A 17,441-nucleotide genomic window follows, 5' to 3' on the forward strand; every position below is an offset into this window, starting at 1 on the left:
TCCAACCCCAGGACATCACTGCAGGAGTTCCTCAGGGCAGTGTCCGAGGTCCAACCATCTTCAGCTGCTTCATCAATGACCTTCCCTCCATCAGTAGGTCAGAAGTGGGGATGTTCACTGATGATTGCACAGTGTTCAGTGCCATTCACAACTCCTCAGATAATGAAGCAGTCCGTGCCCGCATGCAGCAAGACCTGGACGACATTCAGACTTGGGCTGATAAGTGGCAAGTAACATTCGCTCATGATTTTGATCATCTCTATTAAATCTCCCCTTAACCTTCTCTGCTCTAAGGAGAACAATCTCAGCCTCTCCAGTCTCTCCACATAACTGAAGTCCCTCATCCCTGGTTCCAGAAACAAGTCCCAGCCTGTTCAGCCTTTCCCGATAGTTACAACCTCTCAGTTCTGGAATCATCCTCGTGAATATTTTTAAATGAAATAAAATGGACTGTAAAGAGACAAGGGAGCTGACCTTTGAAAGGATTTCTGACATGACGACATTTTGGATCTTTTGTTTATTTTGATTTTCCAAAGTTCATGTTCAGTGTGTAAGAAGCTCCGACCTCTGACCTCTGGAGACCATAGAATGGTTACAGCACAGAAGGCCATTCGGCCCGTCGAGCCCGTGCCGGCTCTCTGCAAGATCACCTCAGTTAGTCCCGCTCCCCCGCCCTTTCCCCGGAGCCCTGCAAATTATATTCTTTCTGGTACTTACCCAATTCCCTTTTGAAAATGTTTCCTTGGGAAATTGAGTCTCACTTCAGCTGTCTGTTTGAGTTAAAGACAGAGCGAGAAAGGACGAGAGTTTTGTGGGCGGAATGATTGAGGGGAACTTGTCTTTTTATAGTCTGTTGTTGAAACAATCCCTTATTTGCGCTCAGGCCATAACCCTGGGATCTGTGTGTCAGACCCTGGCCCAGCCTGGGGCCTAATGATGCTTCACCTCAGGCTGGTTTGTGAGGGAGCAGTCGGAGGTCACAGGGCTCCCTCGGGGTCACTTCAGGTCATTGACCTTCCGCGGTGAAGCAGCGACAGAGACAGCGGCAGCTCCACATGTTGTGATCGGGAATGTGCTGCCTGACAGGGCGGTGGAAGCAGATTCAATAGGAACTTTCAACAGGGAATCGTAGAAATACTCCATCAAAACCCATCATGATTCTCAACACCTCTATTAAATCTCCTCTTAACCTTCTCTGCTCTAAGGAGAACAACCCCAGCTTCTCCAGTCTCTCCACGTAACTGAAGTCCATCCCTGGGACCATAAAAGAGCCCCAGGCTGTTCAGCCTCTCCTGATAGTTGGAACCTCTCAGATCTTGAACCATGGTTGTGAATCTTGTGTCAGACTCTGGCCCAGCCTGGGGGCCTGATGCTGCTTCACCTCAGGGAGCAGTCGGAGGTGGTGTGTTTGGGAGGTGCTGCCGAAGAAGCCTTGGCGAGTTGCTGCACTGCATCCTGTGGGTCGGACACACTGCGACTCGACCTGACATCGCAACACAGAATCAGCCCAACATCCTTTCCCAAATGATCAGACAGCTCGCCTGTTCGACCGGAATCTCCAGAAAGTGGCTGTTGCAGCAATCAATAAAACTAATGGGTGATAAAAATGGAGAGCGTGGCAATATACAGAGATAATAGAGATTAATGAATCGACAATTGTCACAGCATCGACTAAAGGCATTGACTAAAGCCACATATTGGAATAGGTTATTTTTAATTCTCTATGTAGAATCAGTCGAGTGACCATTAGTAACAGAATCCTAAAGCTGTGTAAAGTATAAATGAATCATTGAACGGTACAGATGTTAAGTGCTCCTGAATCGCCGTGTCCCCGGTACATCATTAACAGCACCATGCCCCAGCACTACAACTGACGGTTCTATGAAAGGACGCTGTGTAAATGGTGAGGATGTTCTTCTCTCCACGGCCCACAGTGGGTCAGGGAGAAGGTCCATCTCCCCACGGCCCACAGTGGGTCAGGGAGAAGGTCCATCTCCCCACGGTCCACAGTGGGTCAGAGAGAAGGTCCATCTCCCCACGGCCCGCAGTGGGTCAGGGAGAAGGTCCATCTCCCCACGGCCCGCAGTGGGTGAGTGAGAAGGTCCATCTCCCCACGGCCCACAGTAGGTCAGGGAGAAGGTCCATCTCCCCACGGCCCACAGTGGGTCAGGGAGAAGGTCCATCTCCCCACGGCCCGCAGTGGGTCAGGGAGAAGGTCCATCTCCCCATGGCCCGCAGTGGGTCAGTGAGAAGGTCCCTCTCCCCACGGCCCGCAGTGGGTCATGGAGAAGGTCCATCTCCCCACGGCCCGCAGTGGGCCAGGGAGAAGGTCCATCTCCCCATGGCCCACAGTGGGTCAGTGAGAAGGTCCATCTCCCCACGGCCCACAGTGGGTCAGGGAGAAGGTCCATCTCTCCACGGCCCGCAGTGGGTCAGTGAGAAGGTCCATCTCCCCACGGCCCGCAGTGGGTCAGGGAGAAGGTCCATCGCCCCACGGCCCGCAGTGGGTCAGGGAGAAGGCCCACCCCCACCTTCTCAGGGTAACTGGGGATGGCCAATAAATGCCGGCCTTGCCAGCTACGCCCACATCCCCAGAATGAATTTAATAAACGAACAGTGGTTTTAAGTCAACATCTTGCCAGGGAGCTCGATGGGATTCTACACGTTGGAATTTAATTAGAGAGAATGTGAGCTGGCAGGAATGAATGTTTGTTCGAGTTAATGAAACCCAGAACTCTGCACCTGGTGTTTGTGTGGAAACATTTCAGTAATGAGAAGACCAGAGGGAGGTTTCAGAGAACGGAAACCAGACTGGTGAAAGAATGAGAATCTCCAGCCCATCTTCAACAAGCAGTGGTGTCGGCCCACATTATTGACAGGGCCCTGTGTCGATCGGTCCTTGTAGACCACAGTCATCTTTCATTAAACACTGAGCTCCCAATTTTAAACCGTCCGTCCCCAATGGGTGACCTCCTTCTAATGAAAGGTCTCCAATAAAGGGCCTTCGCTCCAAACTAACCTCCCCAGAGCCCCAGCCTCACTGAGAGTCAGGGCTGTGAGCAGGTGTTCAGGGAACCCACGGACTGTCTGTGAAACCAGATTTAAGCAATCACTTTAATCCCAGGCTCATTTCAGCTCCATCAGTGAGCAGGTTACTGGGGGTGGAAAATAAAATAGGAGCTCACAGCGAGAACTGAACTCCATCAACAAAAGACAAAGGGTGTTTCTGGTGAATGAGCCCAGGCAATGTGGGAGGAGGAGGAGGGAGGGAGAGGGAGAAAGAGAGAGGAGGGAGAGAGAGAGAGAGGAGGGAGAGAGAGAGAGAGACGGAGGAGAAAGAGAGAGGAGGGAGAGAGAGAGAGAGAGGGAGGAGAAAGAGAGAGGAGGGAGAGAGAGAGAGAGAGGGAGGAGAAAGAGAGAGGAGGGAGAGAGAGAGAGAGAGAGGGAGGAGAGAGAGAGAGGAGGGAGAGAGAGAGAGACGGAGGAGAAAGAGAGAGGAGGGAGAGAGAGAGAGAGAGGAGGGAGAGAGAGAGAGGAGGGAGAGAGAGAGAGACGGAGGAGAAAGAGAGAGGAGGGAGAGAGAGAGAGAGAGGAGGGAGAGAGAGAGAGGAGGGAGAGAGAGAGAGAGAGAGAGAGACGGAGGAGAAAGAGAGAGGAGGGAGAGAGAGAGAGAGACGGAGGAGAAAGAGAGAGAGAGACTGATTTCTGCAGCACCTTTCACCGTCTCAGGATGTCCTAAAGTGCTTCACAGCCAATGAAGTACTTTTTGAAGTGTGGTCACTGTTGTAATGTGGGAAACACGGCAGACAATATGAGCACAGCAAGCTCCCACAAACAGCAATGTGATAATGACCAGATAATCTGTTTCAGTGATGTTGGTTGACGAATAAATATTGGCCCCAGGACACCGGGGAGAACACACCTGCTCTACTTCAAAATAGTGCCATGGAATCTTATACATCCAGCTTAAAGCACAGTCGGGGCCTCGGTTTAACGTCTTATCTAAAAGACAGTACCTCCTAAAATGTGGAATTCCCTCATTACTGCCCCTCCGACAATACAGTGCTCCCTCAGTACTGCCTCTCTGACAGTGCAGCACTTCCTCAGTACTGCCCCTCCGACAGTGCGGCACTCCCTCAGTACTGCCCCTCCGACAGGGCAGCACTCCCTCAGTACTGACCCTCCAACAGTGCAGCGCTCCCTCAGTACTGCCCCTCCAAAAGTGCAGCACTTCCTCAGTACTGCCCCTCCAACAGTGCAGCGCTCCCTCAGTACTGCCCATCCGACTGTGCAGCACTCCCTCATCATTGCCCTTGCAACAGTGCAGCGTTACATCAGTAATGCCTCTCCGACAGTGCAGCGCTCCCTCAGTACTGCCCCTCCGACAGTGCAGCGCTCCCTCAGTACGCCCCTCCGACAGTGCGGCACACCCTCAGTACTGTTAAGTCTGTGTGTTATATTGCGAATTACTACACAGACCACAAGAGTAAACTTTAACAGGACTTTACTGGTTGAAGGTCAGGGCGGAACTGCCCAATAAATCCTTACACAGCACTTATATACCGGTGTGGTCACCACCGGTATTACAGTATACAGCAGCCAAGATAAAGTAGTGCAACCCTTAAAATAGTTCTCTTAAAGGTGGAACATTACATACACTAAAAGTACAGCCCCTCCGACAGTGCAGCGCTCCCTCAGTACTGCCCGCCGACAGTGCAGCGCTCCCTCAGTACTGCCCCTCCGACAGTGCAGCGCTCCCTCAGTACTGCCCCTCCGACAGTGCAGCGTTCCCTCAGTACTGCCCCTCCGACAGTGCAGCACTCCCTCAGTATTGACCTTCTAACAGTGCAGCACTCCCTCAGTACTGCCCCTCCGACAGTGCAGCACTCCCTCAGTACTGCCCCTCCGACAGTGCAGCACTCCCTCAGTACTGCCCCTCCGACAGTGCAGCGCTCCCTCAGTACTGCACTGGGAGTGTCGGCCTGGATTTTGTGCTCGAGTCTCTGGACTGGGACTTGAACCCTCGACCCTGCCTGTCTGTCTCTATCTGTGTTTATAATGAAATCTGCACCTGGGCAATACAGAGAATGGGAAACAGAGAATAACAGGAGACGGATCCGAGACTCCTCATCATTCAAACTGCTCGATAGTAAAACCCATCCGCTGGTGACAGGGTCAGGGGTCAGTCAGTCATCGCCACAACAACAGTAAATCGTTCTTCAAACATTCTCCTCTCTGAGCTGCTAAAGTGAGCAGAACATTGGCAGAGGGAACAGCGCAGTGAGGGAGCTCTGATCCAGGAATAAAGAGACTGGTGAAGTTTAATGTGCAGCCAGTTTACTGGGGACAGTGGGCAATGAGTGAGATATTGGTCAGGGAGAGGGTTAATGGGGATAAAGTCTATGGCCTCAGGTTTAATCCACTTACTGTCGCCTCTCCCGGGCTCTGGGTTTTCAGTCTGAGTATTAAATGTTTAGTCCCAGACCCAATAGAACGGGCTGCGATATTACAGAGCGAATGTTTGGCTCGTTCAGACTGAGATCCCGTCTGCTGTTCGAACCTGCTTAAACTAAACTCCCTTAAAACAGGGAAAAATATACTTGAAAAGGATAAATTGCAGGGCTCTGGGGAAAGAGCAGGGAGTGGGACTAATTGGAGATCTTTCAAAGAGCCGGCACAGGCACGATGGGCCGAATGGCCTCTTGCTGTGCTGTGAGATTCTGTGAACAGCTGGCGGAGGAACAGATACAGATGTTTACAATCCCCAGAGTATCAGACACAATCCCCAGGCACCAGCTTAGAATCAGTTCAAACTCACAACATCTGTGAGGAGACCCAAGTATATCCTGGAGCCAGATACCTGGGAAACGCCTCAAACGTTAGACTGTTAATGGGTTTCTGAACAGCACAAGCAACACCTTGTGAAAAGATCAATTTTTAAATGATAATGTTTGTAACATGATGGAGAACATTCTGGAATTCCTGCTGGAAATCCCGGGTGTTGGAGGAATGAGCGAAACATGGTGTTCATCTCAATCCAACACTCCGGAAAAATCTCAGCTCCATCTCCCAGTGTCCCTCTAATGGAGAACCTGCGACCTCACATCCTTCATCAGCTCTCTGTGTAGGATGGGTCAGCTCAGGAATTAATGCAAGGGCACCATTAATGGCAGTTCTCAGCAAACAACAGCACATCTACACTGTCCCATCAAACACTCCCAGGGCAGGTGCAGCACGGGTTAGATACAGAGTAAAGCTCCTTTTACACTGTCCCATCAAACACTCCCAGGGCAGGTACAGCACGGGTTAGATACAGAGTAAAGCTCCCTCTACACTGTCCCATCAAACACTCCCAGGGCAGGTACAGCACGGGTTAGATGCAGAGTAAAGCTCCCTCTACACTGTCCCATCAAACACTCCCAGGGCAGGTACAGCACGGGTTAGATACAGAGTAAAGCTCCCTCTACACTGTCCCATCAAACACACCCAGGGCGGGTACAGCACGGGTTAGATACAGAGTAAAGCTCCCTCTACACTGTCCCATCAAACACTCCCAGGGCAGGTACAGCATGGGTTAGATACAGAGTAAAGCTCCCTCTACACTGCTCCATTAAACACTCCCAGGGCAGGTACAGCACGGGTTAGATACAGAGTAAAGCTCCCTCTACACTGTCCCACCAAACACTCACAGAGCAGGTACAGCACGGGTTAGATACAGAGTAAAGCTCCCTCTACACTGTCCCATCAATCACTCCCAGGGCAGGTACAGCACGGGTTAGATACAGGGTAAAGCTCCCTCTACACTGTCCCATCAAACACTCCCAGGGCAGGTACAGCACGGGTTAGATACAGAGTAAAGCTCCCTCTACACTGTCCCATCAAACACTCCCAGGGCAGGTACAGCACGGGTTAGATACAGAGTAAAGCTCCCTCTACACTGTCCCACCAAACACTCCCAGGGCAGGTACAGCACGGGTTAGATACAGAGTAAAGCTCCCTCTACACTGTCCCATCAAACACTCCCAGGGCGGGTACAGCACGGGTTAGATACAGAGTAAAGCTCCCTCTACACTGCTCCATCAAACACTCCACGGGACATCGTGAGGTCATGAAAGGTGCTACAGAAATGCAAGTCTTTATTTTAAAGTTGAGAAGCAGAAACTCCACGTTAACATTCACCAGCTGTCACGACTCGCTGGGATTTCATAATTGGTGCTCGGATTCAGAAATAATTGGCTGTCAGACTTTTAGCCGAGCGAGGCACAGACTGTGTTTCTACAGAAGTAGTGATGATCCTCCCTTTAATTCCACAGTTTGAGCGAAGCTCACAACACATGTAGTGAATTCACTGAGACAAGGATTTCTGGTTAACCACATCCTCCTTCAAACTCATGGACAGTGACTGAATATAAAGGAGTGAAATAGTGAGGTAATCCTGTCACTTTATAAATCATTGGGGCAACCACACTTCGAATACGGTGTACGGTTCATTGAATACCGTGTACAGTTCTTCAATACTGTGTACAAAAGCAAGGAAGTTATGCTAAATCTTTATAAATCACTGGTGAGGCCCCAGCTGGAGTATTGTGTCCAATTCTGGGCACCGCACTTTAGGAAGGATGTCAAGGCCTTGGAGAGGGTGCAGAGGAGATTTACATAGAAACATAGAAGATAGGAGCAGGAGTAGGCCATTCAGCCCCTCGAGCCTGCTCCGCCATTCAATGCGATCATGGCTGATCATCCAAATTCAGTACTCTGTCCCTGCTTTCTCCCCATACCCCTTGATCCCTTTAGCCTTGAGAAATATATCCAACTCCTTCTTGAATATATTTAATGAATTGGCCTCAACTGCCTTCTGTGGTAGAGAATTCCACAGGTTCACCACTCTCTGGGTGAAGAAATTCCTCCTCATTTCTGTCCTAAATGGCCTACCCCTTATCCTTAGACTGTGACCCCTGTTTCTGGACTCCCCGACCATCAGGAACATCCTTCCTGCATCTAGTCTGTCTAGTCCTGTTAGAATTTTATAAGTTTCGATGAGATCCCCTCTCATTCTTCTAAACTCCAGCGAGTACAAGCCCAATCGATCCAACCTCTCCTCATACGTCATTCCTGCCATCCCAGGTATCAGCCTGGTGAATCTTCGCTGAACTCCTTCCATGGCAAGAACATCCTTCCTCAGATAAGGCGAACAAAACTGCACACAATACTCAAGATGTGGTCTCACCAAGGCCCTGTACAACTGCAGCAAGACATCCTTGTTCCTGTACTCGAACCCTCTCGTTACATAGAGTCAGAGTCATAGAGTTATACAGCACAGAAAAAGGCCCTTCGGCCCATCGCGTCCACACCGGCCATCAAGCCCTGTCTATTCTAATCCCATTTTCCAGCATTTGGTCCGTAGCCTTGTATGCTATGGCGTTTCAAGTGCTCATCTCAATGCTTCTTGAATGTTGTGAGGGTTCCTGCCTCTACCACCCTTTCAGGCAGTGAGTTCCAGATTCCAACCACCCTCTGGGTGAAAAAGTTCTTCCTCAAATCCCCTCAAAACCTCCTGCCCCTTACCTTGAATCTATGCCCTCTTGTTATTGGCCCCTCTACTAAGGGAAAAAGTTCCTTTCTATCTACCCTATCTATGCCCCTCATAATTTTGTACACCTCAATCAGGTCCCCCCTCAGCCTTCTCTGCTCCAAGGAAAACAACCCCAGCCTGTCCAGTCTTTCTTCATAGCTGAAGCGTTCCAGCCCAGGTAACATCTTGGTGAATCTCCTCTGCACCCTCTCCAAAGCAATCACATCCTTCCTATAGTGTGGCTACCAGAACTGCACACAGTATTCCAGCTGTGGCCTAACCAGCATTTTGTACAGCTCCATCATAACCTCCCTGCTCTTATATTCTATGCCTCGGCTAATGAAGGCAAGTATCCATATGCCTTTTTAACCACCTTATCCACCTATTCTGCTGCCTTCAGGGATCTATGTACATGCACACCAAGGTCCCTCTGATCCTCTGTCTTTCCTAGGGTCTTACCATTCATTGTGTATTCCCTTGCCTTGTTAGTCCCTCCAAAATGCATCACCTCACACTTTTCAGGGTTAAATTCCATTTGCCACTGTTCGTCCATCTGACCAACCCATCTATATCGTCCTGCAGACAGAGGCTGCCCTCCTCGCTATTTACCACCCCACCAATCTGCGAACTTACTGATCATACTTTTCACATTCACATCCAAATCGTTAATGTAGGCCACAAACAGCAAGGGACCCAGCACCGATCCCTGCGGTACCCCTGTGCCAACATACCATTTGCCTTCTTAACCACCTGCTGCACCTGCATGCTTACCTTCAGCGACTGGTGCACAAGGACACCCAGGTCTCGTTGCACTTCCCCTTCGCCCAATCTATTGCCATTCAGATAATAATCTGCCTTCCTGTTTTTGCCACCAAAGTGGATAACCTCACATTTATCCACATTATATTGCATCTGCCATGCTTCTGCCCAATCACCCAACCTGTCCAAATCATCCTGGAGTTTCTCGGCATCCTCCTCACAGCACACACGCCCTCCCAGCTTTGTGTCGTCTGCAAATTTGGAGATATTACATCCAGTTCCCTTGTCTAGATCATTAACATATATTGTGAATAGCTGGGGTCCAAGGACCGATCCCTGCGGTACCCCACTAGTCACTGCCTGCCACTCAGAAAAAGACCCGTTTATTCCAACTCTTTGCTTTCTGTCTGCCAACCAGTTCTCTATCCAAGTCAGTACCTTGCCCCCAATCCCATGTGCCTTAACTTTACACGCTAATCTCTTATGCGGGACCTTATCGAAAGCCTTCTGAAAGTCCAAATTCACCACATCCACTGGTTCTCCCTTATCTATTCTACCAGTTACATCCTCAAAAAATTCCAGTAGATTAGTCAAGCACGATTTACCCTTTGTAAATTCATGTTGACTTTCTCCGATCCTGTCACTGTTTTCCAAATGCTCTGCTATTACACCTTTTATAATGGACTCTAGCATTTTCCCCACTACCGATGTCAGGCTTACCGGTCTATAATTCCCCGTTTTCTCTCTCCCACCTTTTTTGAATAGTGGGGTAACATTAGCTACCCTCCAATCCATGGGTACTGTTCCAAATTCCATTGAATGTTGGAAGATGATCAGCAATGCATCTACTATTTCTAGGGCCACTTCCTTAAGTACCCTAGGATGTAGATTATCAGGCCCTGGGGATTTATCCGTCTTCAATCCCATCAATTTCCTTAACACCATTTCCCTACAAATACTGATTTCTTTCAGTTCCTCCCTTTCATCAGACCCTATGTTCCCCGACATCTCTGGGAGGTTATTTGTGTCCTCCATGAAGACAGAACCAAAATATATATTTAATTGGTCTGCCATTTCTTTGTTCCCCATTATAAATTCCCCTGATTCTGACTGCAAGGGACCTACGCTTGACTTCACCAATCTTTTTCTCTTCACATATCTATAAAAGCTTTTACAGAATTTACTAGAATGGTGCCAGGGATGAGGGACTTCAGTTATGTGGAGAGACTGGAGAAGCTGGGATTGTTCTCCTTAGAGCAGAAAAGATTAAGAGGAGATTTAATCGAGATGTTCAAAATAATGCGGAGTATTGATCGAGTAAATAAGGAGAAACTGTTTCCAGTGGCAGGAGGGTCGGTAACCAGAGAACACAGAGTGAAGGGAATTGGCAAAAGAACCAGAGGGGAGATGAGGAGAATGTTTTTACAGCGAGTTGTTGTGATCTGGAATGCGTTGCCTGAAAGGGTGGTGGAAGCAGATTCAATAGTAACTTTCAAAAGGGAATTGGAGAAATACTTGAAGGGGAAAGATTTGCAGGGCTGTGGGGGAAGAGCAGGGAGTGGGACTAATTGGAGAGCTCTTTCAAAGAGCCGGCACAGGCACAATGGGCCAAATGGCCTCCTCCTGTGCTGTCTGATTCTCTGATGCTTTGTTCTCTGGAATACAAACTTTACATCAATTCTTCAAAGACTGTCCGGGCAGAGATTGCGAGCGATGTAATTAGTAACCAAGGTCACGGCATCAGCTGGTCAATAGTCAGTGAGCCTCATGTCCTGAACACCCTGAAATATTGATCATGAGGCTGGGGGTCAATTGGAGTCTTTGGAGACTGAGATCGAGAGATTACATTGGGGAGACCAAATGCAGATTGGGTGACTGCTTTGCGGAACACCTCCGTTCAGTCCGTAAGGGTGACCCCGAGCTTCCGGTCGCCTGTCATTTTAATTCACAGCTCCATCTTTCCCACTCGGACCTCACCGTCCTTGGCCTCTTGCATTGTTCCACAGAAGCTCAACGTAAACTCGAGGAACAGCACCTCATCTTCCGATTAGGCACTTTGCATCTCAATATCGAGTTCAACAATTTCAGATCATAACCTCGGCCCCTATTACATTTTTACTTATATTTTTTTCCACCCCTTTGTTTTGGGTCTTCCCTTCCCCCCGCCCTTTTCCTTTTTTTCTCTCTCCCACATGGCAGCTGTCTCCCATCCTGCCAGTACACTTCACACCTAATCTCAGCCGTCTTTTGTCTCCACTGTCCTATCACCATCTCGTCTGGTTTTGAATACCTCTTAATGTCTCTTTTACTTCTTTTGTTCGATCGCAGCCCTGCCTTCGATCTATTTTATTTCCTTTCCAGTTTTGAAAAAGGGTTTCGACCCGAAATGTCAACTCTAATTTCTCTCCACGGATGTTGCCTGGCCTGCTGAGTTTTTCCAGCATTTTCTGTTGTTATTTCGAGCGATTATTGTTGGGTAAGGGTATCAATGGATACGGAGACAAGGTGGATAAATAGAGTGGAGATACAGATCAGCCATGATCTGATTAAATAGCAGAACAGGCTGGAGGGGCTGAATGGCCTCCTCCTGTCCCTGTGTCCCTATGAATGGTGGAACAGGCTGGAGGGGCTGAATGGCCTCCTCCTGTCCCTGTGTTCCTATGAATGGTGGAACAGGCTGGAGGGGCTGAATGGCCTCTTCCTGTCCCTGTGTCCCTATGAATGGTGGAACAGGCTGGAGGGGCTGAATGGCCTCCTCCTGTCCCTGTGTTCCTATGAATGGTGGAACAGGCTGGAGGGGCTGAATGGCCTCCTCCTGTCCCTGTGTGAGCTATAACCAGGCTGGCCTCATTCCCCGACATGCTGCTGCTGAGAGACTTTGGTAAAATGAGTGATATTGAGGGAAGTGGAGCAGAGAATCCGAGTCAGACTCTGTGAAGCCGCGGCCTTTTTATATAAATAGAGCGCATTGTCTGAACTCTGACCTCGCTCCCACACTTCAGAGAAACTCGCCCATCACTGGATCTTTGTTCAGTCTGATTTTACAGCTCACAGCTAAAGATAAAACAGCAGAGATTTAAAAACCTGGACCCGTATTAAAGGGCCCTGTCCTCACCGACTGGAGTCACATATCGGCCCAGCCCGGGTAAGGACGGCAGGTTTCCTTCCCTAAAGGACATTGTGAACCAGTTGGGTTTTTACAACAATCCGACAGATTCATGGTCTCTGATCCCAGATTTTATTTCAATTTTTCAAACTGCCCCACGGTGGGATTTGAACTCACGTTCTCAGGATTATTAGTCCGGGAACAGAATCCCTGCACCACCGTATCCCGGCACATCACATCGCCGCAACAACAACCTGCATTTATATAGCGCCTTTAACACAGTGAAACCTCCCAAGGTGCTTCACAGGAGCGTAAATCAGACAAACTGACCCCGAGACACATGAGGAGATATTAGGACAGGTGACCAAAGGCTGGGTCAAAGAGGGAGGTTTTAAGGAGCGTCTTAAAGGAGGAGAGAGAGGCGGAGAGGTTTAGGGAGGGAATTCCAGAGCTTAGGGCCCAGGCAGCTGAAGGCACGGCCGCCAATGGTGGAGCGATTAAAATCGGGGATGGACAAGAGGCCAGAATTGGAGGTTACAGAGATCTCGGAGGGTTGTAGAGCTGGAGCGGTTTGAACACAAGGATGAGAATTTTAAAATCTACAGATTCTGAGCAGGAATTAATGTCTTTGCACCAACATTCCAGCCAGAGTCTGAATACATTCTCACCCTGGAGTCTTTCCGTCTCTCACCCACTCACAGTGAATACAGAATCAGAGAACAGAAGTTCAGGAGACGGAACAGATTGGGAAAGAAGGAGCGAGAACACGTGGAAAAAACTGTTCCATATTCAAAAATGCAAACTATGGGATAAAGGCCGATAAAGTGCAGCGGCCGCCATATCGTTGACAGAAAAATGATTCACTTCAAAAAGTACTTCATTGGCTGTGAGGTGCTTTGGGAGGTCCTGAGGAGGTGAAGCTGACACAGTGACACCGAGTCTGGTCTCACTGGGTCCGGGCAGTGTTTCACACACAGCTCCCACAGTGCAATGTGGAACTGCTGCAAGATTCACCTCAAACACTCCTAGTATTTATATAACAGATTACTAATTGAGCTGGAGAATAATTCCCTCTGATAAACTGCATGTTCTGCAATAAATTACACATTTTCAATTATTGGTGAAACATATGGCTGATGATTAAACAAGGAGTTTTGCCTCCAGCAATGAGGAAGGAACCAGTTATCCTGATCAGATGATTAACTCTACGAGAGGATAATTAATATTTAGAAACAGTCCTGAATTTACATCTCAATGACTTAATTGCTGGACAGTTTATATCGGACTGAAACCCACTCAGATCAGGTTGTCAGGCACGGTGAGATTGCAGCAACACTAATTGGGATCCAGTCTAGTGTATTTTGGGTTAAATCGGATCCTCAAGAAATGAAAAGTCTCCCAGCAGCCCCAGAGAGACTGAACATTATAAACATCAGTGGCCAGAAACACAATTGGACATATTCCCCACTGGAGATATTGGACAGGGTTCAGAGACAATTGGACATATTCCCCACTGGAGATATTGGACAGGGTTCAGAGACACAATTGGACATATTCCCCACTGGAGATATTGGACAGGGTTCAGACACAATTGGACATATTCCCCACTGGAGATATTGGACAGGGTTCAGAGACACAATTGGACATATTCCCCACTGGAGATATTGGGCAGGGTTCAGACTCAATTGAACATATTCCCCACTGGAGATATTGGGCAGGGTTCAGAGACACAATTGGACATATTCCCCACTGGAGATATTGGACAGGGTTCAGAGACACAATTGAACATATTCCCCACTGGAGATATTGGACAGGGTTCAGAGACACAATTGGACATATTCCCCACTGGAGATATTGGACAGAGTTCAGACACAATTGGACATATTCCCCACTGGAGATATTGGACAGGGTTCAGAGACACAATTGGACATATTCCCCACTGGAGATATTGGACAGAGTTCAGAGACACAATTGGACATATTCCCCACTGGAGATATTGGACAGGGTTCAGAGACACAATTGGACATATTCCCCACTGGAGATATTGGACAGGGTTCAGACACAGGGTCAGGGGCTCCAGGGGGTATTTATAAACATTCGACCTTCCTCCTCACATCTATTACTGTGTCTAATTTTACAATCACTGCCACCCCTTATGCCGAGATGCTGTGAAGCAGCAAGTTTTGTGTTTTACGTGTCCTGACCTTTGCTGTTCAGTCCAGCAGGGTTACATATCCTCACAGTCTCACTAAATGCAACTTATCAGATTGTTATTCCGTCTCCATGTCCTCACTATCACCAAGACCGCCTACTTCCACCTCCGCAACATCGCCCGCCTCCAGCCGGCTCAGCTCAACTGCTGCTGAAACCCTCACCTTTCTCACCTCTACACTCGATTATTCCAACGCTCTCCCGGCCAGCCACCCACCTTGCACCCTCCGGTAGCTCATCCCAAACTCTGCTGCCCATATCCTAACTCACACCAAGTCCCGTCCACCAATCACTCCTGTGCTCGCTGAACTACATTGGCTCCCAGTCCAGTAAAATTGCCCCTCTCTATCTCTGTAACCTCCTTCAGCCCTATAACCCTCCGAGATCTCTGCGCTCCTCCAACTCTGACCTCTGTCCATCCCCCAATTCCTTCACCCCACCATTGACAGCCGTGCCTTCAGCTGCCTGGGCCCTAAGCTCTGGAATTCTCTCCCTAAACCACTCCGCCTCTCTACCTCTCTCTCCTCCTTACAGTCCTTCCTTAAAACCGACCTCTGTGACCAAGATTTTGGTAACCTGTCGTAATGTCTCCTTCGGTTCAAAAGGAACGCCCAGCACCACTTTCTCAAGGGGCAACTAGGGATGGGCAGTAAATGCAGGTCTTGCTGACAATTCCCACACACCGAGAATGAATAAAAAAACTCCACCAAGATAATAATCCACAAGGGAGAATCGCCGGACTCCAAATGCTGCTCCGTTTAGGGCCTCGATATTTAAAGTTTGCTTGAAAGATTTATTCAAAAACTACATTGAATAGAATCATAGAATCAGACAGGACAGAAGATGGCCATTCGGCCCATCGTGCCTGTGCCGGCTCTTTGAAAGAGCTCTCCAATTAGTCCCACTCCCTGCTCTTTCCCCACAGCCCTGCAAATCTTTCCTTTTCTAGCGTTTCTCCAAGTCCCTTTTGAAAGTTATTATTGAATCTGCTTCCACCGCCCTTTCAGGCAGAGTGTTCTAGATCACAACAACTCGCTGTAAAAACATTCTCCTCATCTCCCCTCTGGTTCTTTTGCCAATTCCCTTCACTCTGTGTCCTCTGGTTACCGACCCTCCTGCCACTGGAAACAGTTTCTCCTTATTTACTCGATCAAAGCACTTCATGATTTTAAACATCTCTACTAAATCTCCTCCTAACCTTCTCTGCTCTAAGGGGAACAATCCCAGCCTCTCCAGTCTCGCCACATAACTGAAGTCCCTCATCCCCGGCACCATTCTAGTAAATCTCCGCTGCACCCTCTCCAAGGCCTTGACATCCTTCCTAAAGTGTGGTGCCCAGAATTGGACACAATACTCCAGCTGGGGCCTCCCCAGTGATTTATAAAGGTTCACCATAACTCGCTTGCTTTTGGACTTGATGCCTCTGTTAATGAAGCAAATGTAGGAGTTTGGATGGAATTCCCTTTGATAAAGGCCGTTCAGTGAGCGTCCATTCACAGCGCGACACACAACAGAGGCTGGCTCAGAAAGGCTTCTACTCACCAGCGTGCAGTACATCTCGGGGGTCTCTCCACACGTACTGTCAGAGGGATCCAACCTGACCTTCAGGAACCTGGTGAGCAGGGCGGCCTCGGGCTGGCAGGCCATGTAATCCCAACTCAGCCCCTGGTCCCAGTGAACCTGAGTCTTACACAGGTCATAGTGACCCCAGGACGGGAAGTGCTGAGCGGCGAGAGACAGGGCCGCCCAAAGGGCCTGAAGGAGCAACAAACCGGACAGACGCATCGCTCCGACTGGACCCCGCACAGAGAGCGGTGATCTCGGTCCATCTGGGGGTGATTCAGGGGGTCTCTGCTCCGACTGGACCCCGCACAGAGAGCGGTGATCTCGGTCCATCTGGGGGTGATTCAGGGGGTCTCTGCTCCGACTGGACCCCACACAGAGAGCAGAGATCTCGGTCCATCTGGGGATGATTCAGGGGGTCTCTGCTCCGACTGGACCCCGCACAGAGAGCGGTGATCTCGATGCTAGCAGATGTGCCGGGTGTTGGGATTCCAGCTGTTTTCCCAGAGTTGGTGCAGATCTGCCGGGTGTTGGGATTCCAGCTGTTTTCTCAGTGTTGGTTCAGATGTGCCGGGTGTTGGGATTCCAGCTGTTTTCCCAGTGTTGGTGCAGATGTGCCGGGTGTTGGGATTCCAGCTGTTTTCCCAGTGTTGGTGCAGATGTGCCAGGTGTTGGGATTCCAGCTGTTTCCCCAGTGTTGGTGCAGATGTGCCGGGTGTTGGGATTCCGGCTGTTTTCCCAGTGTTGGTGCAGATGTGCCGGATGTTGGGATTCCAGCTGTTTTCCCCCAGCTGTTCGCTGTCAGACAGATGTTCTGATTGGCTGATCAGTCAGTACTGGGACCCAATGTGATGACTGTCGCCTGACCAGAGTCTGTTTCCCATCGATCATCTCTTCCTTCAGGCATCAGTTCCCTGTTAGGAGAGAAATAAAATCAATGAATTTTGGAATAGGTGCTGCTCCTGACCTTTGACCATCGACCTTCGGCCTTTGACCCCACCCTCAGACTCCGCCTCCCATTAGCTGCAGCGTTACAGAAATAATCACCAGTTGTGAATCACAGCAGCCAATAGGAGGCGGCTCAATGACTCTCGTTAAGATACCAAATGACATAAGTGGCCAATTATCCTTTATTTAATGATGTTGGTTGAGGGATAAATATTGGCCAGGACTCCGGGGAGAGCTCCCCTGCTCTTCTTCGAATATTGCCGTGGGATCTTTAACATCCAC

At 49.2% G+C, this 17,441-nt stretch overlaps 1 protein-coding gene across 1 annotated transcript in view; it reads right to left on the reverse strand.

Moving 5' to 3' along the window:
• LOC147122455 (netrin-G1-like) overlaps positions 1–17,118 on the reverse strand; it is a 31,404-nt gene extending 14,286 nt beyond the window's left edge. The window contains exon 1 of the mRNA XM_085977733.1: positions 16,191–17,118. Coding sequence (XP_085833859.1) covers positions 16,191–16,544 — 354 coding nt within the window. The 5' untranslated portion in view covers positions 16,545–17,118. The remainder of the gene's footprint in view (positions 1–16,190) is intronic.
• Between the last annotated feature and the right edge of the window lie 323 nt (positions 17,119–17,441).

Source organism: Somniosus microcephalus, chromosome 3, assembly GCF_052327205.1.
Source record: "Somniosus microcephalus isolate GS21.2 chromosome 3, FLI_Smic_1.0, whole genome shotgun sequence".
Taxonomy (NCBI): Eukaryota; Metazoa; Chordata; class Chondrichthyes; order Squaliformes; family Somniosidae; genus Somniosus; species Somniosus microcephalus.